Source organism: Equus asinus, chromosome 13, assembly GCF_041296235.1.
Source record: "Equus asinus isolate D_3611 breed Donkey chromosome 13, EquAss-T2T_v2, whole genome shotgun sequence".
NCBI classification, from domain to species: Eukaryota; Metazoa; Chordata; class Mammalia; order Perissodactyla; family Equidae; genus Equus; species Equus asinus.
The window spans coordinates 55,995,270-56,019,357 of record NC_091802.1 but is presented as its reverse complement, the minus strand read 5'-3'; the positions used below and the strand labels follow the sequence as shown (position 1 = coordinate 56,019,357).

The 24,088-nt window shown below is 46.5% G+C and overlaps 2 protein-coding genes across 7 annotated transcripts in view; one reads left to right on the top strand and one right to left on the bottom strand.

Annotated features, from left to right (window-relative positions):
- Positions 1 to 20,422, bottom strand: part of SAP30BP (SAP30 binding protein) — a 32,778-nt gene extending 12,356 nt beyond the window's left edge. Inside the window, exons 1-3 of one of the 2 annotated variants that reach the window (XM_014839836.3) lie at positions 20,241 to 20,422; positions 18,840 to 18,949; positions 16,525 to 16,572 (exon numbers count right to left, since the gene is read on the bottom strand). In XM_014839836.3, the coding sequence (XP_014695322.1) occupies positions 16,525 to 16,572; positions 18,840 to 18,949; positions 20,241 to 20,346 (264 nt within the window). In that variant the 5' untranslated portion in view covers positions 20,347 to 20,422. The remainder of the gene's footprint in view (positions 1 to 16,524; positions 16,573 to 18,839; positions 18,950 to 20,240) is intronic. The other variant, XM_044745736.2, reaches the window with a different exon arrangement.
- Positions 20,423 to 20,482: 60 nt separating this feature from the next.
- Positions 20,483 to 24,088, top strand: part of RECQL5 (RecQ like helicase 5) — a 34,586-nt gene continuing 30,980 nt past the window's right edge. The window contains exons 1-4 of one of the 5 annotated variants that reach the window (XM_070483644.1): positions 20,483 to 20,550; positions 21,124 to 21,350; positions 22,114 to 22,235; positions 23,238 to 23,756. In XM_070483644.1, the coding sequence (XP_070339745.1) occupies positions 21,224 to 21,350; positions 22,114 to 22,235; positions 23,238 to 23,756 (768 nt within the window). In that variant the 5' untranslated portion in view covers positions 20,483 to 20,550; positions 21,124 to 21,223. Of the gene's footprint in view, positions 21,351 to 22,113; positions 22,236 to 23,237; positions 23,757 to 24,088 lie in introns of all 5 variants that reach the window. The other 4 variants (XM_070483643.1, XM_044745734.2, XM_070483645.1 and 1 more) reach the window with 4 other exon arrangements.

Genomic DNA, 24,088 nt, shown 5'->3' with positions numbered 1-24,088 from the left:
TTCATCAGAGCAGCCAGGATGCTCCAGACGCCCACTTCAGTCTCTCCTCCATGGCCTCCAGCAGGGACCAACACCCAGCAACGCTGAGGAGAGCAAAGGCCAGCCATCCGTCACCTGCACACCTGGATCCTGCCCGCCGCTCTCCCCTGGGGCCTGGCCAGCCACCTGGGAACTCTGCCACCCCCGCCTGGGACTGAGGAAGCAAGAGGTGGCTGCTTTATAACACGAGAATCCCAAGATGAAAACACAAAAGGCTGTCTGCTCCCAAGTGATTTTTCTTGCTTTTAGTTTAAGCGAAAAAGGGAGACTTTATCATATCAGAAGGGGGTAGCTGATGGAACTCTGGAGCAGGCACGTAGCAGGCCTTTAGTAAGTGACCGAACCAAGCCCCAGAAAGGCCCTGGCCCGGAGGCAGCTTCTCTCTCTGGCTCTCCTTGGCTCACCTCTTAGCTCTCTTTACACTGGCTTTATATTCTCTCCACAGAAAAGCCTTCTCTGATCCTTAATGCAAACTACTGCCCCATAACACCCACTTCCACACGTCCTTCAGTTCTGGCTACGTGCAGAAACCTAAGAGGAAAGGTTTCTTATCAGATGTTTTTCTGGACTTGCTCTGTATTTCACGGCTCAAAGTAGATGCTCCACCTAGACCAAGTCAACCTGGAGAGGACCACGGGCCCAGCCCTGTCACAAGCCGGGCACGGCGGGGAGACAGGCCTTCCCGCGCCGCCATCACCTCAAATGTACAAGGGCAAGAAGAGACTTTTTTCCCCCAATTCTGGGGAAACTCAGCCCCTCACAGTTAGATCAAGGGTCTCAAATGCCATTAAACACTACTGATCAAAGTGGCAGAAGCTGTGCTCACAGGAAGCTGTTGAATCTCACTTCCTTGCCCTTTGGTTGGTGAGGGAAGAGACAGGGCAGTAATAACTCCGGAACAAGACGGGCACGTGGAAACAGCTACAGAGCTCTGTGCACTCTACTTACACAAGGAAATGTTACAAGATAATGTCTCAGAAAGGAAAGTGCTGGAAAGCCACCAAACCCTCTCCCACACTATGGCTCCATGCTAAGACCAGGGGGCTAGTTCTTAGCCCCCTTCCCCAAAAAGTCCCTCCTGATTCTGGGACAGGCCCAAACCCCCTCATTCGTCTGAACACTGCGGCTATTCATTCGACCTGGACAGGCATAACGTCCAGGCCAGGCTGCTTAGCAACCCATCTCCTCTAGCCACCCGCCCCTGCCAATCAGGTGGGCAAAGAGGAGGCGCGTCTGGAGGATTGCCACGCCAAATTCAGGTTGGTCATCAATCAGCTACTCTATAGAGAGTGCCAGTCTCCAGGGGCCTCACAACAATCCCTTTGTAGCAGTGACTCTGGAGGAACCAATATGAAAAAGTGTGGCAGTAACAAAATGTGGGACTGTGAAAGATCCCTAAATTTCCCTCCAGGGGACAGCTTTCCGGGTGCTAATGGTGGGAAAATGTCAGTGGGTACATCCTCCCTCCCCTCCCTGGCCAGTTGGCTGGCCATGAGGAGGACTGACCATTTACTGTTCAAAGGCCCCCTGGGGGCTCTTTCCCTGAAATGCAGAGCTGAGGAAGGAGGCAAGATATCCATGTTGGAATTCTCCGTGTCTATTCCAGAGGCACAGGAAGTTAGTCACGGAACGTGCAAGGTCTCTTCAAAGGGGGAAATACTTGTTTACCCAGGGGCTCCCAGGGTACGTAAATGGCCATGAGCCTCCCTGGAGCTTCTGTCAGCTTTTGTGACCCCGGCAATGGGGGTGGGTGGGGGTAGGGGAGGGCTGGGGATTCCTGCATTTCACAAGGTCCTTGTCTGGCTTGGCTGAGGTTGTTCAGTCATGTCTCTGGGAGAAAACAGATGATGGGGCAAAATCACAAACAGGAAGTTTTCTTTCCCCCATCTTTTAGTCCTTCCCTTTTTGGCTTGGCTCCTCATTCCACCACAATTAATCTTTCTACACAGATTACAAAAAAAAAAAGATAAACTTGGTAGTTGGTTTCAACTTGCCCACAAGTATACTCTTTGCTTTCCCATCTTCATGCCATGTGCGCATGCGTGCAAACACACACACACACACACACACACACACACACACACACACACAAAATGGTGGGGCGTGCCCAGTGTGCACCCTGAGACCCGTGGAGCCACGGACTCTTACTCAATCCCAAACCCAACATCCCCAGGAACAAGTCCCACCCCAACTTCAGTGGAGCAGTGGAATCCAGCTCCACGGTTCCTCCGAGCAAAGTGCCAACCAAGGGAATGTGGACCCGACTCCAAGCGCGAGAAGATTCTCCTGCCTTAAGAGAATCCTATATGCCAAATGCATAAATGAGCCTCCACAAACTGGAAGCCATACAATTCTGCATAAAGGTTTCCTGGAAAGACTTTGGAATCTGTGCTTGCTCAGATTCCCCATTTGTGTCACAGGCACCCGTGGGACTTCCAAGGCCCTGGAGAATCAAACAATGGGAATCTGTGCCTCCTGGTGGCCACACCTTGTTATGTTTTAGAATGTAATTCTCCTGCCCTCTGACACGAACAGGCTGGGCTGTGAGCTGAGCTAAGCTCCTGGGCATGTGTCACTGTATCAAAGTGACCCTGAAGAAGAAAGCCAACAACCAAGTTCCTTGGGATCCTAAAGCAGCTTAACCCTACACCCTGCTTGATTATACCCCACAATGAAGGGCCTGGAGCCACAGCATCACGTCTTCAAATGGAGCTGGGTCCAGGACTTCAAGCACTGCTGAAGAAAGCTGTGCTAGGGAGGGGAGCAGGGTGTCTGGAGAGACCACTCAGGAGGGGTGTCAAATACCCTAAAGACGCTTTTTAGAACCATTGACACTCAACTGCCCACTGAGGCAAGTCTCATCCAATGACAGCAGCCTCAGAGGAAGACAGGACTGGGGGAGGGGGCCCACACTCAAGATGAATACCTAGAGAGACATCCTCCTACGAGTTATGCCTCAGATACCAGGAATTCAGTACAAAAATTAACCGAGCACCCATGATAGTTATCTTGGAAGCCAGCCACAATGTCAGAAAAAACATCCGAAAAAGTATTTAAAATGATGGAGCTAAGGAGATAGAAAGAAGGTTCACATTACTAAACTGCCAGTAGTTCAAGAAACCGGTTTTACAAAACCTGCAATAGGGAGAGATTCTTGCTGTGCCCTTCAAGAATCAGGAACAGAGCAGTTAGAAGGACACAAGTAAAAAGCAGCAAGAACCCACTGTTCCTTTTCTTCCCGCAAAGCAGTGTTTTGGAATGCAAAGGGGACAGCTGTCTTGACTTGTATGAACCCATCCCTCTGGCTTCCAGGTGGCTATTCCCAGTTGGTCAAAGTAATGAACTCAGCCTGGAGATCTGTTTACCAGACAGTTGTCTGCGTCAGCCAGGAGGCATGATGCCCACAGCCTGGAGACCTGGACAGACCTGGATGTGAGAGCACACGCCCCTCAGATGTGGCAGGCAGATGGGTTTTCACCCAGCTCTTTAGGAAGGTGAAAACAAAGCATCCTACCGAGGAGAGCATCTCACCTAGCAGCTCCTAGTAGAAAGGGCCAGGAAAACCTAGTAGGCTCTCTAGTTCAAGTCCAGTTAAGATACAAAAGAAAACAAAATCCACAGCTTCCTAAGAAGCCAAGTGAGAAGACAAGAAAGGGAGAAAGAGAGTTCTGAGCTGGTCAAAGAAACCAAACTCTGAGGCAAGGCCTCCTCTTCTGACTGTCTGCATCCTTCCAGCCTCCCGGCCTCACCAGAGACGAAGGCCCCACCAAACAGGGCATGAGGCGGCGCAGCAGGCTGGGGGACGTCCCCAGAGAACAGTGATCCGAACCTGCCAATTTTGGTTTCTTAATCAATTGTGTCTGAGACTTGTAAGAATGCCAGTCACGGCAGGGGCCTTGTTCTCAGGAATTACAGAACCTAGAATGTGACTCCCCCTGCAGAGAATACAAAAGTCCAGCCACCGATGAAACTATGACTAGAGCAGAGGAAGGAAGTAAAAACAATATGGCTCCATGAAGCGGGAAAAGCTGCCATTTGAGCTGGGAGGATTTACTCAGCAGAGAAGTACCAGGTCCTGGTAGAGAGAATGGAAGTTTATTTACAGCCAACAATGCTTCATCAACCCTTCCTGGAACCAGCCCTACAGAGCACACTCAAAGGTCCAGCGTCCAACTTGAGACAAGGAAACACAGCCTCCAGAAGCTGGATTCTGCCAAAGCGAAACGTTGCTCCCAACTGTGGGAGCATTAGGGACAGAGAAAGCACTCTGAACAGAGGGCAAAGGGCAGCCTCCCCCCCTAGTTGGGGGAAGAATGCTACAGACTGTATATTTTCTGTTGGATGATGTAATCCTGTATCTTAAAAGTAGGTGGTGGCTGGGGAGGCGGATTAGTAAAACAATGCCTTCCAAACCGTATATTCTCTCAGACCTGGGACTGCCAAGCAGTCATAAAGTCCTCATGATCTGTCACTTAATGAGCAGAGTACCTGCTTAAAAATGAATCCTCACTGTGGCCTGAGGCCCCAGGGGGACTCCCTGCCGACCATTTCAGCCTCCTCCTCCCCGCCAGCAGGGCCCTGGCAAAGCCCGCTCCCTGGAACGCCCGCCTCCCCACTCTTGCCCCATTGAGATGTTCAGACTTCAGACCTCGGTTCACAGAAGCCTTCCTCCACCCCATCCCCACCCAGCCAATGGGGACACCTGCCCTACTCTGTGCTCTAACGGTCTGATTTACCACCATGTTCCCAGCACCTGCAACAGTCAGTGCCCTGCCCACAACAGGTGCTCAAACACTGATGCAAAACACACACACACTCACACACTCTCCTTTCTAACCGGCCGGTGGGCAGTTTGTCTTGCGTCCAGCTGAGGGTTTTATAGGCACCTTCACCTGCACCGCTTTAACCCCCGGACTCCAAACCTGTGCAAGCCCACAGTTAGTTTCAACGCGTGGTCTGGATGTCAGAAAGGGAGGCAGCAGAGGAACGAATAAAGGGGGCAGACTTGCAATAAAAGGCGGAGACAGGACAGGTAGAAGGAAGAAGGGGGTGGGGGAACCAATACTGAATTAAAAAAACCTTCAATCCAGCTTGCTGCTCCTAATCCTAAAACAAAAACACAGAATTACTATATAGTTAATAACTTATTTATTCCACAAATAACCTATTGAGCATTTATTAGGTACCAGGCAATGGGCCAAACCCCGGGGATAGGACATGAACAAAACTCTCTCGAGGGGAGAACCGTAGGGCCTATGCTAAGCACTTCAACGAAGGACATCACTTAATTCTCACAACAGCCCTGTGAAGTTGTGGGCAGACAACAGTGCTGCTTCAGAAGCACCTGGGATGCCCAGGAAGCACCCCCCCCCCCGAAGGCATCGAAATGATAGTCAAAACAAGGTTTTCTGAGGTGCATGTGTGAGTCTTTCCGGTTGCCAAGAAAGCAGCAATTCTGGAACTTCTGTCAAAATATCTCCAAGCTCCAGAATAAAATTATTGTGGTTTGACAGACGTGGTTGGGGGCGCAGATTGAGAGCTGTCAGTAATCCCAAGGCTCACTGGAAGTCAGTGAACTCAGGGCTGCGCCGGGACAGCCCCCACGGCACAGACACCCAGTGCAGGTTGTTTTGCCTACATGCACAGGAGAGCCCTAGAGAAAGGCCATCACCAGCACACTTCCTTCAGTTGTATCCTGTTGGCAAGGATTGGGCCACGGCCACCGCACACTGCCTGCCTGGGGATGGAAACACTCAACTTATCAGAAAAATGGGCAGAAGTTGGGGGGCCCACTTTGGATGAAATGGACTCACATTCACTCCCAGCTCACTGATGGGAAGCCTCACTCCCTGAGCAGAGAAGGTTGCTACGGGACAGGGTTAAACCGGGGCATCGGCCAAGACAAATTAAGCATCTCTACAACTGGCCTTACAGACCGAGGCAAAGGCAGGGAAGGGGACAGGAAACAGCCTTTCTCTGTCTAAAAAATCTGGCTACAACAAAGCTGACATTGCTCAGCATGGCGCTGATGCTGTCACATGGAACCAACCAGACTTCAATGTAAACACAAAACTCTGGCCAAGAGCCATGTCCAAAGGGGAGACTTCATTATCTGATTATTCCAAGAGTAATCTCAGATTTGATTCAAGACACTGTAAGATTATGAGGGTTTTTTTGTTTTTTGTTTTTTCCTCCTTCTTCCCAAAGCCCCCCAGCACACAGTTGTATATTTTAGTTATGGGTCCTTCTAGTTGTGGCACGTGGCATGCTGCCTCAAGCGTGGCCTGACGAGCAGTGCTAGCTCTGCGCCCAGGATCCAAACCAGTGAAACCCTGGGCCGCCGAAGCAGAGTGCACAAACTTAACCGCTCGGCCACGGGGCCGGCCCCAAGATTTTGAGTTTCTTAAAAGTTGTAGAAGATGTTCAGAGAAGGCATTTCCACTCCTCTTTCTCTCTCACCCCTGGGGTGATGGGTGGCTGTGTTTTCCACAAAACAGTGTTTCTATGCTTCAAGTTGTTATTTTTTTGGAGGGGAAAGGAGCTTGGAACCAGACAAGGACAAAGGGGACAGCTTTGTGAGGTCGAGGACAGCAAAGTGAAGTCTTTGAGACACACAACTGTACATGGCCATTAAATTACAAAAGGATTATCCTGAGAGGTCAGCTGCCAAGCTGACGTGTTAGGTTAACATTGGGGCAAATATAACTAAGACACCAGAAAGCCAACAGTGTGGAAATGCAAACTGGTGGTCATCTACATACTGGTAGGAAGAGGAATTAATTATCTACAGGGCCAGAAGGAAGGCCAGTATCTTTAAGGTACTGCTTAGGAAAAATTTACCTAAGGAATACAATGAGCAAAATTTACCAAAGTTAGGAATACAAATAAGCAAAATCTTACTGAACCCAGAAATCGCACAGCAGCGTTTCAAGGGTCATGGAATAAGACACAGAACGAAGGTAGGGAGTGCTGGATCCCTAAGGACAGGCAGCTTGCTTTCTGCATCATATAATTTCAAAAAGATAAATCCCAAAGGGGAGGGAGGCACCCCGCCACACCTTGGTTAGTAATCTGTGGCATCTAGGCCCAAAGGGAAGGAAGTATGTTGGGGCTTGCACAGCTGACGGGCGGGTGGATGAGGCATGCAGTGGCTCCTTCTTGGCTGCAGAACCACGCAGGAGTCGGGTGGGGCTTCTGGCAGTCTGAGCTTCAGTTGACCGGGAGCAAGTGCAGTCAAGAAGCCCCCCTGGCAGCGCAGTGGAGCCAAGAAGGGGGCTCAGAGGGAGAACAATGGTTGTTCTTGCCCTCTGCGTGAGCTCACAACTGCCAGCAATTACAACGTTTCTACAAGCGGTGTTCAGCTTGAGCTGTAGCCAGGCCCTCTTTGGAAGGTGGCAAGACAAAGGACCTACCTTGGATTTCTTTCATCTGGACAACAAAAGAGCTACTTCCACAGCCTGCCCTCTGTCTCTGTCCTGTCTGCTGCACCCAGACAGACCCACAGACCCCAGCCTGGAGTGGGTGGGTTCTCCTCAGCATAGAAATTCCCTGTCTCTCACTTCTGCAAGGGCAACCCTAGCCCTGTCAAAAACAAGGCATAAAGAAGGCCATTTGGCCATTCATCGTGGTGAGAGCAAGGAAATGCCAAATGTTAAATAGGCTTGGGCATTCTCAACAGTTCAAAGGCCTCACTACAATCGACAGCAAGAAGTTAAGAGTGGACGGCTCACAAATCAGCTATGGTCAAGGGCCATTTCCTTCTCCGGTCCTAGATGAGTCATGCTGTAATTCTTTTTCTAATCAGCACTCAAAGGACCATGGGGTATAGGAGGCAAAACATGGGGGCAGGCAGGAAACAAAACCAAGACGCAAGGAGCAAGCATGCAGTCTCCCTCCCACACGCTAAACAGAACTCATAAAAGCTAACATACATTATTCAAGTCTCACATAACCCCGTGAGACAGGTATTATTTCCACTTTACAGACGAGTAAATTGAGGCAAACTACAATGAAGCAGCTTCCTGCCTAGTAAACGGCAATGCTGGAATTCAAATCCGAGTCTGTCTGACTCCAAAGTCTAGTAATACCACTCCCCAACTTCTCACCTCCTCCCTCCCGCCTAGGAGGCTGCAAATAGTAACGGTTTCTGTGAAGCCCTGGGTTCAATCACTGGGGAAGCCAACATTAAGACAAAAGAGGAAAAATACCTCTCTAGGAATGACTCCGTAGCAGGTCACAGAGCAAAGGTGGTGTTAAACCCTCAACTTAAGGGGAAGACGGCCGGATTTATTACTTGTTCACTATGACGATAAGGAGGAACAGCTCAAGAGTCTCTGGTGCCCCAGTGAGTAACGTCTGAGTGGACCTGAACGGAAGGGCTGGTCCTGAAGACTTAATCATATAAACAGTGGGTGCCACCACCCCATCCTTAGCCTAGAGACTTCCCGAGGGATCACAGAAGAAATGCTACCAAATCCTGAACCCTACTAAACCCGCCTCCCTTACTGTATGAACAGCCATATGGGCTTCTAAGGAGAACTCACGTTTTAAAGAATGAGCTATTTCTTTTGACCCATGTAAAGAATAAGACGTTTCCCGTCCATCAGAAAATCTCACTGGAAAGAAATTACCAGCACAGCATTTTATTTGGTAATAATTATAAAAATATACTCAGATTTTGCTACTATAACGTACTAATGCTGGATTTTATTCTAGTTAGCTGAAGAAAACATGAGAAGGACTACGGGAATTGATGTGACAAAGCGTGTGGCCAATGACCGGTATCCCTACTGGAAAAAAAGTTGGTGTCTCAGCCTTTTTTTTTTTTTTTAAAGATTTTATTTTTCCTTTTTCTCTTCAAAGCCTCCCCGGTACATAGTAGAGTATTTTTTTCAGTTGTGGGTCCTTCTAGTTGTGGCATGTGGGATGCTGCCTCAGCATGGCCTGATGGGCGGTGCCATGTCTGTGCCCAGGATCCGAACTGGCAAAACCCTGGGCCGCTGAAGTGGAGTGCGCGAACTTAACCACTCGGCCACGGGGTCGGCCCCTCAGCCTTTTTTTAATCATTCCCCATTTGGAGGTATTTAGGAAACTAAAAGATTTTTTTCTTATAGTAGCCTTATTGAGATATAAATATACCATACTTATACCATATAATTCTTAAGTGTTTTGTTCTTAATTTTTCATTTGTGTCATGCTATTATAATTACCCAGCCTGCAGCAACATTGAAGATGTTTATAATACAGATGAAAATAAAACTGGATGCAAAATATACATGCTATTACATAGACAAACATAAAAGATGGAAGAATGAAAATGGTTGCACTGTTAGGATCATGGAATTAGGTGATCTTTTTCTTTTATAAAATATTCAATCTTGTTATAATAATAATTTGATAATAAAAATATGTACAATATAAAAACAAAATAACTCCTGACAGGATAACCACCAGAAAAACAGTGCCATATAACCCTTTCCATGCAAAGACCTCTAAGAAAAAGCCCAAGTTGAAGCTCTTAAGAGTTAATCTTTGCTGTCTCACCCTGAAAAGTAATTCTCAGTAGAATATTCTACAAGTTCGGGTTCTCCATCAGCTCTCCAAGCAAAGGTATACAACAACTCATCTCCAAAGGCCGGAAAGGGACTCCCAGTTCCTAGGCCGCACCACACAACCTGCCCTCTTAAGCATCCTTCAGGACGAACAGAACCTCCTGCCACTTGTTTATGAAAAGGCTTGGCATCTCCTTTCCTGATTTCAGGGTCCTGGAGGTCCAGCAAACACATTCAAAGTCCAAACAGAAAAACACTTTGCTCTGCTGCGATCCTGCAGAAGCTTGCACATGTTCGAGAGCCTCTTTCCTGACATTTTTCAACAAAGAGAATCTAAGATTTCAACCTATAGTGTTGTCCACATGCAACTGCTGGCAGGCTCCTGAAAGTTCTTCCTAAAACCAGCGGTCAACAACAAATTCCTGGGACATGAGCTCCGTGGGTTTTCAGTTCCCAGATCTTTGCTTCTGATACTTTAAAAGATCAATCATAATGCTGGGTCAGGGGGAAGGGGCTAGAGAGGAAAGGAAGTGATGGAAGTATTGAGGCCGTTCTGCTCAATGCAAATCCTTCGTCTAGATTCAGTCAGCTAATAACACATGGCAGCTGAGACGCTCGACCTTAAGGGAATTCAGGTGCATATATACAGCCACGGGAGGCAGAGCCCCATTCACTGTGCTGAGCCAGGCCTCCAGGAGAGGGTGAGTGAGGACTTCACCAAGCCCCACCAGTCTGCAACGCTACAACAATCTACAGTTCCCAAACTGCTCATCGAGGCATCCCAGGGTGCTGCAGCAAACTCACAAAGGTGCCCATGATATTTAAAAGTTTCAAGGGAAACCCAGCATTCCTGACCATGTCAGATACCACACAAAATTGTGTACTATTTTTTCAAGCAGCCATTGATTTGTGAGGACAGTAATGCTCATTGTTTGGAGGTAATTACTTAATAAACAGAACCACTAGGTATTTCTTTTGGCCTAGGAGCTCTGTGAAAAATTCCTGGGACACCAAGGGCACTGTGAACTCAGAAAACGTGGCAACGTCTGACCCACAGGATGAGGGCACACAATCAGACTTGGCTTGCTGCAAAGGCTGAGCACGGCTAACAAGTGCATTTTAGACTGTGAAAGGCACGTTCACGTACATTCTCTCCCACCGCCATGACAGCCTCCTGGTGAAGCGGGTATCACAGCCCTGACTCCACAGGCGAGCCAGTGCAGTTTAAGTGATGTGCCTGTGGTCCCACAGCCAAAAGGAAGCCAAGCCAGTGCTTGACCCAGGTCTTCTGACTCCAGGCCCACTGGACTGGCTCAAAGTTGTGACCACCACATTTCTGCACTACTTTCAGGCTTGAAGCATTTTTTAAATATTTTCTTTTAACTGAGATTATACACGCCTTTTAAAAAAATACCGGAACAACCCTCCCCCCGACCCCTCATGGCACCTCCTTGACCCAGAGACACTATTTTGTTTTGACAGGTGTTTGCTCCTTGGGCCAGAAGGATTCTTTCCCTGGGTCAAAGCCTGGACCACAACACGTGGGGGAGGCCGGCAATCCCGCCGCACACAGTGAAGCTGGCCCTCCCAGTTAGCTTGGCAACAGGCTGCTCCAGCTTTCTCACGCCAGGTCATCAATGCCCGTGTTTGTTTTCAAAGGAAGGGTGTGTCACAGACAGTAAGGGAGTGGAAATACCTTTATCCACAGGAACTGTGGGAGCAGGGAGAAAAATAAACAAGGGCAAACGTTCCAGGGCAACCAAGGTAAGATATGGACAAAGGAGAGTGGAGAAAAGGGAAGCTCGTATGCCAAGGGCAACAGATGGAGGAAACACTCAGGCCATCAGGCACCCCATCCCTGCAGTGAGTTGGACCGGGGACTGCCACTTCTAGTTTGGCTTTTTCTAGGACAGCAGTGCCACCTTCAGTTGAGTAATCAGAACACCTCAGCTGGGTTGCCGGTAGAAGAAAATTGAAGTGACAGAAAAAGATATGATGGAACAGAAGAGTCAAAGAGTTCCGTTTGCTGTGGAACGCTCGGTCACCTCCTCCAATCTCCTTCTCTCTAGTTTAGGGCAAACTCAGCAACCCCAGAGCCCAATCTCTGCCACCCTGGGCTGATGGATCAAGACCAAAAGGCTCCCTAGAGGTGAGTCTCTGGAGTTATCATCTTAGTCAGACTCTCAAATATGGGACTTTGCACCCAAACATCCAAGTGATAAAAATTCGGGCCATCTCCACAGTCTTTACACTCGACACTTGTACTTTCTAAAGTCAATAGATAATGAAGTTAGAGAACACTCAACTTTGCTTATCCATAATGCCCAAGTCCTTTTCCAGGTTCAATTCAACCCTAACCCACAAATTCCTTTTATGACATTCATGACAAATAGTTTCTTAAAACTTGTCTGAAAAAGGTCCAGAAACAGGGAGCTCACTACCTCCTGAAGCAGCTCGATCCACTTGTGGCCCGAGATGACAGAAAGTTCGTTACGTGAAGACAAACTTCTGTGTAATTCTATGCACTGCTTCAAGTTCTGCATCCGGCTGCCACCTCCCTTCCTGCACCAGAGCTTCCAACCGCAGAGAGAACTGCTGGCTCTTCCCCAGTCTTCTCTCCCAGCTCTTCAGCTTCTCCTCACAGGCTGCGGTTTCCAGGCCCCTCACCTTCACGATTCCTCCCGTCTGAGTGCACTCCAGTTTAAAACACGGATTTCGATATTCCAAAACCAGACTGGAAAGGGAGCAGAGGTGGTGCTGCTTGTTGCAACTAATGCTACTGAACACAGACGTGTCAGACACTATGCAGCTAAGTACTTATTTACGTTTAGCTAATCCTCATAAAATAAATGAGGCAGATTTTATTATGATGCCTATTTTCCAGATGGGAAACACTGAGGTTAAGGGACTTCCCCAAGAGGAGGTGGAATTCAACCCAGGTCTCGGACTCTAGAGCTGTGACTTCTCCCCCTGACCTGGGCTGGCTCGTCTTACACTGGATGCTCTACTGCTCCCAGGGCAGCTCAAGGCCCTATAAGGCTGACAGCTTAATGCACCGGCACAGAGCAATGAAAGCAGTTATCAAGCAGTTATTTTGTATCACTGACCCGAGATATTTGCTTTGAAAGAACAGTTGTTCTCAAAGTTGATCTGTGGATCCCTGGGGGTCTGCAAGGTCAAAGCTATTTTCCTAATACTAAGACATTATTTGCTTTTTTCACTGCGTTGACACTTACAGGAGCAATGGTGGGTAAACTTGCTGGCCCTTTAGGACAAATCAAGGCAGTAGCATTTAAAAAAAAAAAAACAGCAAAGTTCACTTAAGAATGTCCTCAGTGAAGCAGTAAAAATGATTAACCTTGATTCTTGAGGACAATTTTTTTAGCATTTCATGTGGTGACATGAGAGGTAAGCACAAACACTTCTGCACATACCGAAGTATGAGGGTTATCTTGAGGAAAAGCACATACGTGATTGAGTTACAAGCTAAACTAGCTGCTTTGTTCAGGGATCACCATTTTTACTTGAAAGAATGACTGACAGACAAACCATAGTTATCCAGACTTGGGTATCTGGCAGACATTTTCTCAAAAAAAAAATGAAGCCTGTCACTTCAAGGAAAACTCTGATAATACTGATTGGCAATGATAAATTCAAGCTCTCAAGCAAAATTAGAACCTGGAGAAATGTGTACTCCCCACTGTGAGCATGGCAGCTTTCCAATACTTAACAGCTTGTCTGATGAGATCAGTAATGTCACTAATGAATACGACTTTTCTGGATATTATAGAACAGAGTGTGTCAGCATTTAGGGGATCTGCATAACTCAGTGAACCAGTGTTTTCCAAATTGCTAGAGTCTGCTGATATCATATCATGGCTGGGTAAAAGAACCCTTCAAAGAGCAGGAGAGACCGTGGATTCTAACACAGAAAGTTCAGTGATGAGGTTTCACATTCCACATTTCAATGAACTAACCTTTAGGAAACTACCACGTGTTAAGTTTTGATGAAGTATCAAAGAATATCCACAAGTACCCGAAGGGCTATTAAAATACCTCTCCTCTTTGCCACGACCCTTCTAAGTATTTTTCAAATACTTCAACCAAAACAACGTATCTCAATAAACGAAATGCAGAAGCAGTTATGAGAACCTGTCTATTAAGCTAGACATCAGACATTAAGGAGACCTGTAGAATGGTAAAATGATGCCACTCTTTGTACTAACTTCTTTTGGTTTCAGAAATAGTCATTTCTCATAAAAATGTTATTTATAATATGTAACAGTTTGGTTATTTTAAAATAGATAAAAATTTAAAATTTTTCTCAGTTTTAACTCCTAAGATAATAAATATCAATAAAGCCAAAAAGATCAAAAGTTTTTTGGGATCCTAATTATTAATTGTGTAAAGAAACCAAAATATTTTCAGAACTGCTACAGTAAAAAATTAAAAGCACATCTTAAAAAACCAAACTAGGAAGCAGTGCCACCTAGTGGGAAAGACAGCTACGACATCGATCCATTTGAGGACAAAATAAATGACAACTTCAGTAACATATCCTAATGTTAGAAACTTCACATACTTAAGGCAGAAATATTAAAAATTAAGGGTTTAGACTCCAAAAATACTGAGTATCAACTGAAATAAAATTTAAATGTTCCAGAATAGAGGGAGGGTCGAGAGGAGTTTGAGGTGGAGGCTGCTACCTAGAAGCCAGCTCAGGCAGGAGAGGAAGTCAGGGCCAGGACTAAGACAAAGGGAGCACACAGGACTCATGCTGGGGATTGTTTCCAGTTCTTGGAGATGCCTTGAGGACTCATGGTCTTTCTGTCCCCCTGGTGGGTCTCTTCTAGCCACTGGGGACTGGAGGACATCTGAGCTGGAGAGCTCCACCTGACTGCCTCCATGCTCACCCTCCAAAAGAACTACATCAAGTTACTTTGACAGCTGAATTTTGTGTTCTGATTTCTGCGAGCTCCGCGGCAGGAACAGAAATCATTCCATGAAAACTTTTCATTCAACAATCAGACTTGAAATTCAAATGACTGAATGAAACACAGTAAAGCACGACAGACAAGGAGTAAGTATAAATGACATGTCTTTCCAACCTTCGTGCGGGATTGCGAAAAGGGGAGGCTGAGCACAAAACACACATTAACAAACTTCCCAATTCTGCCCTTTTTTGCTCTTCTTCCTCTCTCATAAAGACATGTCATTCCCAGGGAATTTGCTGGTTTGTGTCACTGTATTCCAGAAGGGGTGACAGTTAAGTGCACACACCCTGCTCTCCAACCAACTTCCCCATGAGGCTGCAGCTTCAGGCAAAGACCAGCAACTGGACACCCCAAGGCTCCAGGCCACAAATCCTCCTTTCCCTCCACAAAGGAAGCCCCAAAACTTGGCAGCTCCTTGGGCTTATTTTACACACAGGCTCTAAGGCCCACACGCCCCAAATACTAAGACAGAAGATGAATACTAATGTGGCTGACCATTTTCCTTCTGCAAGCCCAAGCAGAGCTGTGAGCATCCTCGACCCAGACCACCCATCTACCCTCCTGCTAGTAACACTTAGACGAATTCTTAAGCCTCGGGTCCTTACTTGGCATAGAAAGGAGCCTGCATTTGCAGTTTGCAGGATTCACTTTTTTTCTTTCTCCTGCACGCTGGTGCCAAATCTTTCCTTCTTGGTAAAATGTTTTCTTATCTGTATCCTTCACAGCCTTTCATGGGTTTATTTCGGTGGCTGCACGTAGTCCTATCCAACCACACACTCAGTTCAAATTTGGAAGAGCTCATGCTATATTTTCGGATATACTACTGTTTTAGATTATAATTGGGTACAACTTTAATAAATTCTACTACATTACTTTGAAAGCTTCAGTTGGTTTCAAAGCAGTTTTTAAAGATCTTATTTTTCCTTTTTCTCCCCAAAGCCCCCTGGTACATAGCTGTATATTTTTAGTTTTGGGTCCTTCTAGTTGTGGCACGTGGTTCGTCGCCTCAGCATGGCTTGATGAGCAGTGCCATGTCCATGTCCAGGATCTGAACCAGTGAAACCCTGGGCCACCAAAGTGGAGCACACGAACTTAACCACTCAGCCACAGGGCTGGCCCCCATAATGCAGTTTTTAATGACAAAACTCGGTTCCTAGTCCTCAGGCCTAGAGTGATGAAATTAGTCTTTCTCTTTGGAAAAAAAAAAAATTTTGTCGCCTAAAGAATGTTTCCTCAACAGGCACACCTGGACTAAGGCCCAGTGCACAGTAAAGCAAGCCTGCCCAACACAAGGGAGGTCTTAACCTTCAACATAAGAGGTCAAGTAGTGTGACAGGAAATGCAGCTAATTACTCTCGGCTGCTACCGAGAAGGAAACGTAAGAAGAAATGGCTATGCTGTTTCAAAAAAAGACCAGTCTGTACAGTTCACCCAAGAGTGGGAGCGTACAAGCCCAGGACAACAAGGATTAGGCGTAGCATCCGCGACAGCCGGGGAGAGGCCTCACCTCGTCTGACCTTCTCATGGCCTTTCTTCACATCCAGACACCTAAAGAGAACCCAGAGTACACAAGGCAGCTCTCGTGGCTTCCTGATTCTAGAAACATTCCCACACCTGACTCACCTGCAGAGCAGTGACCCCACCAAGCCCACCTGAGTGCAGAGCACAGGTGGGCTGCTGCACTTAGCCAGGTCTCTCGAGAGCCTTTCTAGTCTGGACATAAGGCACCATCTGCGAGGCTGGAAATCCAAGCTGCCTCAGCACTTACTCATTCCAGGGGGGTCTCCAGGTTTCTCTACAGCTGGTTTCGCCCCAGAAAATTTACACATGGTTGTGTAGTGTGTTAGTGGGACAGATCGTGACCAGACATATGAACTGAGCCATAATGTTAAAATGCCTTATTTGCATCCAGCCACCCCACCACAGCCAACACCAAATACCTTTGGGTCATCAGCCTCAGGTTTTTCAGTCTCTGAATCGTCATCTTCCTACAAGACAAAGAATTTAGAGGATTAAGCTTAAAAGAGCGGGCCTGAGGGTTCTCACATGCATAACTAGGGGTTGGAACAAACTTACCCAGCCTGAGTCATCCCACTAAGAACCCCTCCCCTACCATATGACCCAGAACTGGAGAAAGAGAAGGGAAAAACGAGATGTTCTGGGGGAAATACAAGAACATGAGCAGCTCAAAGTCATTACTCCAGCAATGCCATAGTCTACATTAGTGAAAACGCCTGAGATTTAAAATCACAGCCACAAAAATGGAGAAAGGTTGCAATATGCTTCAGAAAAGGGTAAGACCAGGCCCCACAGGACAAAACAGGCATAGTGTTTCCAATGAAGTATCAATTACTTAAAATCAGGAATATGAACCTTTTTGTCCTTCTTTGCCTTTTATATACACAAATACATCAGACTCAGACCTACCGTGACATGGTTTGCCATCAGTGTGCCATATACTCCAGCACAACAACTAGACCCCAGCACTTCAACCCAATAGCATTTGCACCAACATGAACAGCAGGAAGGGAGGCATCAAATGACCAGAGCAAGTGACCCGAGAAAGGCAGGACTAAAGGACCATGTCCAGCCTTTCTCAGGAAAGGCTTCAGTAGGCCTTGCCTCCATCCAAGCTCTCACACAACTGCCAAGGCTCTATCCAGCCTTGTTCCTTATCCAAATGGCCTGCCTGCCACACGGCACCACAGGGGCCAGCCATCCTCCAAAGTGTGCACTGGCCTCACCAGAGCTAGCCCACCATTCTGCTGAATGCTAACGCAGGTCAAAGATCAGCTACCCTGTTAGCTGATCTGTTCCACTACCCAGAACACTCCCAAGGCACAGGAACCTCTAGGGTAAAACCCAGGAAAAAATTAAGTTTCATTTGAAACTGCTTTTTTCAATCGAGCTACACTTTAACCCAAACATTAAACAGCACTCCAGATGTTAATACAAACATCACCTGAGACGCTTCAACAAACTATACTGATGGGTTTGATATTTAACTGTCTTGTAAGACGCCAGTGGGCCACAGGTTTTAAATGCACTCTCCATAACCTCCTTAAAATGAAATCAATCACGCCAAATAATCAGAGATGCAGCTAAGCCAAATACAATCACATTTTAGAGTGTCTATATTGGGATTTGATGAGAGGATTTTACTAAAATATGAAATAAAGCTTAAATATGATGAAAATTCTAAGCAAAGTAAATGTGGAACAACAGCTCAAAAACACATACGATGCACATTTATTGAAGAAAATAGTTATGGATGTTAAACCAGTATGTATGCACTTCAGAAAAGTCAGGAAAAGAAAACAAATTGCAAAGCTCTTCTAAATAATTTCAGTCAGTTCTGAATTATCAGCATTAATGGTGGGGTTAAGGGCATGAAAATATCTCCCAAAAGAGCATAAAATACAAAACAAATGTTTTTTAATTTGGAAAGTATTTTAATTCTAACACTCAAATATCAAGCTGTAACAAAATTTTCAAACAAATAATAAAGTACATTGAATGTTTCAATTAAAGCTGCTGCTAAACAGCCAGATTCTATATCCAGATTCAACTTTGTATGTCTTTGCATTAAGCACCAGCCTGAATCCTTGTGTTTTGTCCAAACTTTTTCAATTCTGGCTCATGACGCCCAGGTGATTGTGTATCTAAAGTCGTTCTGGTTAATTAAGGCACAAATTCTCTTTTGTTAGCCAGCCCATAATCTTTCAGGTAAGATTTGTGATCAAGAACCAAGGGCACGCTGATAAAAAGTGTCAAGTAAAATGTCAAGAAAGAAGCTAAGAAGGACCAAACCACAAATAAAAACAAAATAATTTTCCTTCCTAATCATTTTAATAAACTGAAAGATGTGAATGAGCACCAACCAAGATTAAAAATAACAGAGTTGATTGTAGATATAAATGACACACCAATTAGGACGATGCACTGTTACAAATGGAGTAAGTTATCTAAACAAGGGAAACCAACATTAATATCTGGGTTAAATAAAATAATCCACCATCTTCTTTCCCCAATTTGGATTCAAAGGTTAATACAAAATGGTTGAGGTGAAAACAAATTTGATTTTCAAACAGAAATACTGATACCAGCCTAATTTCCTCAACTGAAGCCAAACGAAAGGTGAGGGGGACGGGGGATGAAGTTAGGCACAAAATGGAACACTGTTAGTACAGTTTAGGTTTTTGAGAAATGAAACAGTGTTTTGAGCAGGTCTGGATTCGGGAAGAGGTTTACTTACCGACTGTTTGCTGTTCTCATCCTCCTCTTCTTCATAACCATCTTCATCACCCCCGAGGCGAGAAAAGTCATCGTCTCCATAGGCGTCAGATACCAATCCACCTTTCTCCTCTGAAACAGAGGAAAAAAGGGAAAATGGATGAATGGGGAAAAAAATGCAAGAAAATCTTTCAGTGATTTGAATGGCCAGAACCATTTCTGAAGATAAAAGGGGAGCATAAATCACATGTGAGGAACTGTAGGCCCAGATTCTGCCTTTGGGAAGGCCACAATTTAGTGTATGAAATCACTAAAAAGAATGAGGAGAAAACCAAGTACTACATTCTGTTTCCAATGCTTCCAATCCACATATTATGCCAAGTGAAGCCTTTTCTTCCCTGAACTATTATATTACAGCATGTTGTTTGAGCACCTCTTCTGATATGCATATCGCTACCTTGTATCATAAGCACCAGTGAACTTGTCTTCTCATACAAACAAGAACTCTGCCTTCCTCATTTTTGTGTGTCCCCCCCCAGAAACAGGACCTTGACCAGGGGGCACTCCAAAGGGTTCCCAATTACACCTACTGGAGAAGTAAAATCTTTTTCTATGCTCAAAACAAAACAAACAACAACAAAACCCCAAACCCTACAAATTACTGGGAAACCATTAGAGAACCTCCTGTCTGAAAACAGACCAAACAAAACTGAGAGTAGCTAACTTAGTCTAGTTTCTCCCTCATTTCCAGATGAGGAAACCAAGGCCCAGATATGTTAGGCAACTTACTCCCTTTTCTGTGATCCCAAAGAAATTTGTTTCCATTTCCTAACATTGTGATTCTCAACCAGAGTAAGCCCGCAACATCACTGATGGGCTTTAACAACTCACAAAGTAATGGAATCACCGAGGAGCCTTACAATTCTCACAAAATGCCCAGATCCTACCCCAGATCTATGGAATTAGACTCTCTCGCAGTGGAGACCAGATACATATGTATTTTTAAAAGCTCCAAGAGGCGTCTAGGGCACATTCCTAATGAAAAGTTATAAATTTAACAAGACACAACCCTTATCACCCGCCACGTACGTATGTATACTCATCGCTCTCCCCCATCAAACAACAAGCCCGGAGGGACAGGCAGTTGTTCAGTAGCCTTGAATCCTCTCTACCCAGCACGATGTTGGGCACGGAAGACTTTCAGTAAGTTTCGGCAGAATAATCGAATCAATGGAAGGAGACGGCCCATTCTTACTCAGAGCGCCTACGCTCTGGCCCACTCAGGACCCCGATCGCGCTTCGGGGCTCCGGGGCCCGATACTTGGAGCACAACGACCACCTCTTTCCCTACTGCCCTGCCCGAGGAGCAGCATTCCGAGCAGACACCTGATTCTCCCCTTCCAGCTCCCTACTCGGGCCTCACCAGCCGCGCTGCCCGCCGTTTCGACTCCAGCCTCGCCGTCGGACTCGGGCTCTGAATCTTCCGCGTAAACTGCCAGAGACGACAGAACACTCTTCTTCCCCGCCATCTTATACCCACAGTCCCGGCGCGGCTCACCCCAATGACTCCAAAAAGCCGACTTCCGTGCTTTTCCGGAAAAGCGACTTCTTCCGGATCCCAGGAGACCCCGCGCCCATTCCGTCCGGGAACCAATAAAAACTGCCGTTTCTGCGCCTGGCCCCGCCCCTGTAAGAGCGCTCTCGTGAAGTCATCACTGCGCGACGGATACAAGGTTGTGTGGGTTTTACCTGACCCTTAGTTCCTGGCGGTTTTGCTTCTCAGAGTTGGGGGTGGTGTATGGAGGTCTTTGCGTAGTTCTCGACCCAGCAGGCGGCAGCGGCCCGGAGAGAGCCCTTCGCTTCTGGGCGGCCCAGGGCAGCTCTGATTTCTTGGGGTGAAGAGAGGGAGGCTTCGGCTGGGGAAGGGAGAAAAGAGCGAATCTGGGGTTCAGAGGAGGAAAAGGGAAGAGCTCTCCTCCAGGAGGTGGGAAGAAAGGCATGGGGTCCTGGGGGGAAGAATGGTCATCATGGCTGCGCTTATAGAAGGAGCAGAAGGTGGATCTTAGAAAAACAGTTCCACCTTCTCCAAACTGTTTCCGAAGGCATTTGTGTTTCCTCTCGTGATCTGATTTCTAGCTCTTTGCTAAAATGTGGCCTGGGGTAGTTCAATGTTTTTATTTTCACTGAGCATAAAGGTGGAGATGTTAATTACCCAGGAATGTATTGCTTGAGGTAGTTCACTTGCAGCTATATAGCTTGAAAATAGTATGTTGCTTGAATGTAATAAAGCAAATTTATACTCATAGAGAAAGATAAGCTGTATTTTACAAGCAGAACAGAAGATTCTTGTGGCAACCATAGGGTCATCACCTTTGCCTTAACTTTTGGCCACTGTCTGTCGCTAAGATGAGCACCCACCCTTCCTCTCCTTTTGACCCTGGGCGACGAGTCCGGAACACGTTGAAGAAGGTCTTTGGGTTTGACTCTTTTAAGACGCCTTTACAGGAGAGTGCAACCATGGCTGTAGTGAAAGGTAACATTGCCAAACTACTTCCGTTTACATTTGTGCTGGCTCTACCCTAGCACTGCTGCAGAACACCCTAGTTCTCACCTTTCCTACCTCCCCATCCTTGGTCCATAATTGGTTTTGGAAATCTTGTGGACTTATCATCCAAAGTTTGCAGTTTTATTGGCAGAACCTCCCAGCTGTTCTGCTTCTTACATTTCCTGGCGAGAACTACAGATTATCTTTGAAAACAGTTCATAGATTCCCATTCTTGTTCATTTGTGTATAGGCAGTAGTGGGGTTGACAGGAATGGCTCAACCTAGTCACTGACTTGCTAGGTAATCCCCTTGTTGAAGATTGAGTGACCTGGGTCCCAAATAGGGAAGGAAGGAGTAATAATATTATAAACCTCAGATATGGTGACAAATGGAAGTTATCAAGAAGGGAGCAGCAGTGTAATATTAACTATAACACTTATAAACAGAAGACCTCTAAGTGATGTTGCTTCCATGTCTACACAGATATGCCCACTCATCTAGAAATATTCGGCTTTCAGTGGCTGTTTAGTCATCCATATCCCAGCCGACTCAGACTTCTTAACCTTGTAGTTGTTGTCGCCTTTACCGGAAATGGTTTGTACACATTTCCAAATCTCCCTGGATGTTATATTGAGACCCTGCCATATGCCAGACACTGCCAGGTGCTTTTCCTACATTCTCATTTAATTTTCAACAGCCTTGATGAAGTAAAAAGATGAAGGAAGCATTGAGATGTCTTGTTTTTTTGCAGGTGACAAGGATGTCTTTGTATGCATGCCCACAGGGGCGGGAAAATCCCTCTGCTATCAACTCCCTGCTCTGTTGGCCAAAGGCATCACCATCGTAGTCTCTCCTCTCATTGCTTTGATTCAGGTGAGGCCCAGGGGAATGAAGATGGTGGCCCAAAACGTTTAGGAGAAGGTTTTCTATAGCTGGAAATTTTACTGCTCCTTTCTTTGTTATTTTTTTGCCTCTTATTTTCTTTGATTTGCCTATCTCCCTCTCTATATTGGGTTTCTGAATTGTCCAAATGTGAGGTTTTCCACTAGTGCATATCACACTGCTGGGTTATGAATGTGTCTTCTGGGTTTTGATGGCCTGCGGTCTCTCACTCTTCTTTGTAACTTTTTGTTGGGAGGAATATGGAACTGTATCTGTATACACATACACACTCACTCTCATCTGTACACACATGCACTCTTGCCAGGGTAGAAGATGCAGATGGATAAACAGCTAAATTGATATGGAGGACATCCCTGGTATCTTGCTTTATTTTGGCAAGGGCACAATTATGAGACAGAGAAAAAGAAGAGAAACTGGTTGGGATGCTGTTAACATCTGCTGTGCACTTCTGACTATATTTAAGGCCTGCAGATGGGCTGATAGAATCAGAAATGAGGAAGTGTGGCTGTGTGGTTAAGAGCCATCTACCGTGAGGAAAGAGAGAGACAGGGAGTAATAACAATGCCTTCCGTGTTCACTAGGTCTCAGGCCTTGTGCTAAGTGCTTTATGTGCATTAACTCACCTTTGAGATATAAAATTTTATTTAATTCTTAGAACAATCCTATTAGGTAGTTACTATTTTTGTGGTAGAGAGAGAGAGAGTGAGAAAATTGAAAGGTGAAGGTTAAGAACCAGCCAAAGAGCATGTGGCGATGAAGTGAGCTGGGATTAAATGCAGGTGTGTTGGCTGCAGAGCCTGTCCTCTCAACCCCTTCCCCACCTGTACTTCTTGTGTGCAAAGAGAAGACATATTGGAGGTGGGAGGAGGATGTTTTATGGCTGGAAAATACCCTAGGGAATCGCAGTGACGTTTACCACTGAGTCCTGAGGGCCAATTATACTTCTCTGGCCTCTCCTCCTTCTGCCCTCAGGATCAGGTGGATCACTTGCTGGCCCTGAAGGTACAAGTGAGTTCCCTGAACTCGAAGCTCTCAGTACAGGAGAAGAAGGAGCTACTCTCTGACCTGGAGCAAGAAAAGCCCCGGACCAAACTCCTGTATATCACACCGGAGATGGCGGCCTCAGCCTCCTTCCAGCCCACCCTGAACTCCCTGGTGTCCCGCCACCTGCTCTCCTACCTGGTGGTGGATGAAGCTCATTGTGTTTCCCAGTGGGGACACGACTTCCGCCCTGACTACTTGCGTCTGGGTGCCCTGCGCTCCCGCCTGGCACATGCCCCATGTGTGGCTCTGACTGCCACGGCCACCCCACAGGTCCGAGAGGATGTGTTTGCTGCCTTGCACCTGAAGCAACCAGTTGCCATCTTCAAGACTCCCTGCTTCCGGGCGAACCTCTTCTATGATGTGCAGTTCAAGGAACTGCTTTCCGATCCCTACGGAAACCTGAGGGACTTCTGCCTTAAGGCTCTTGGACAGAAGGCTGATAAAGGGGTGAGGGCACTGAGGTTGGGGGGCCCAAGACAGACCTGGAGCAGGGGGGTGCTATCTGTGGCATAGAGATGGACATTGGTTTTCTAAGACCTTTGGTTTTTTAGCTTCCTCAACCGGGACTAGCTGTAGCTTAAAACTTGTGCCCAGAGGGTTGTCCCTTTGGTTTCCTGGCATTGTTCCTCTTAGTGGGGTTCCCTCGTCCTGGAATCCTGTGGGAGGCAAGCAGCTGGCCCCTCTGAGGGTGGCCGTTGCAGAGCTATCCGAGGTTTCAGGGGAGGAGGCAGAGGAGTTAGGTAGGTTGGGTTTTGAGCTACTTTGGTCCTGCTTTGTTA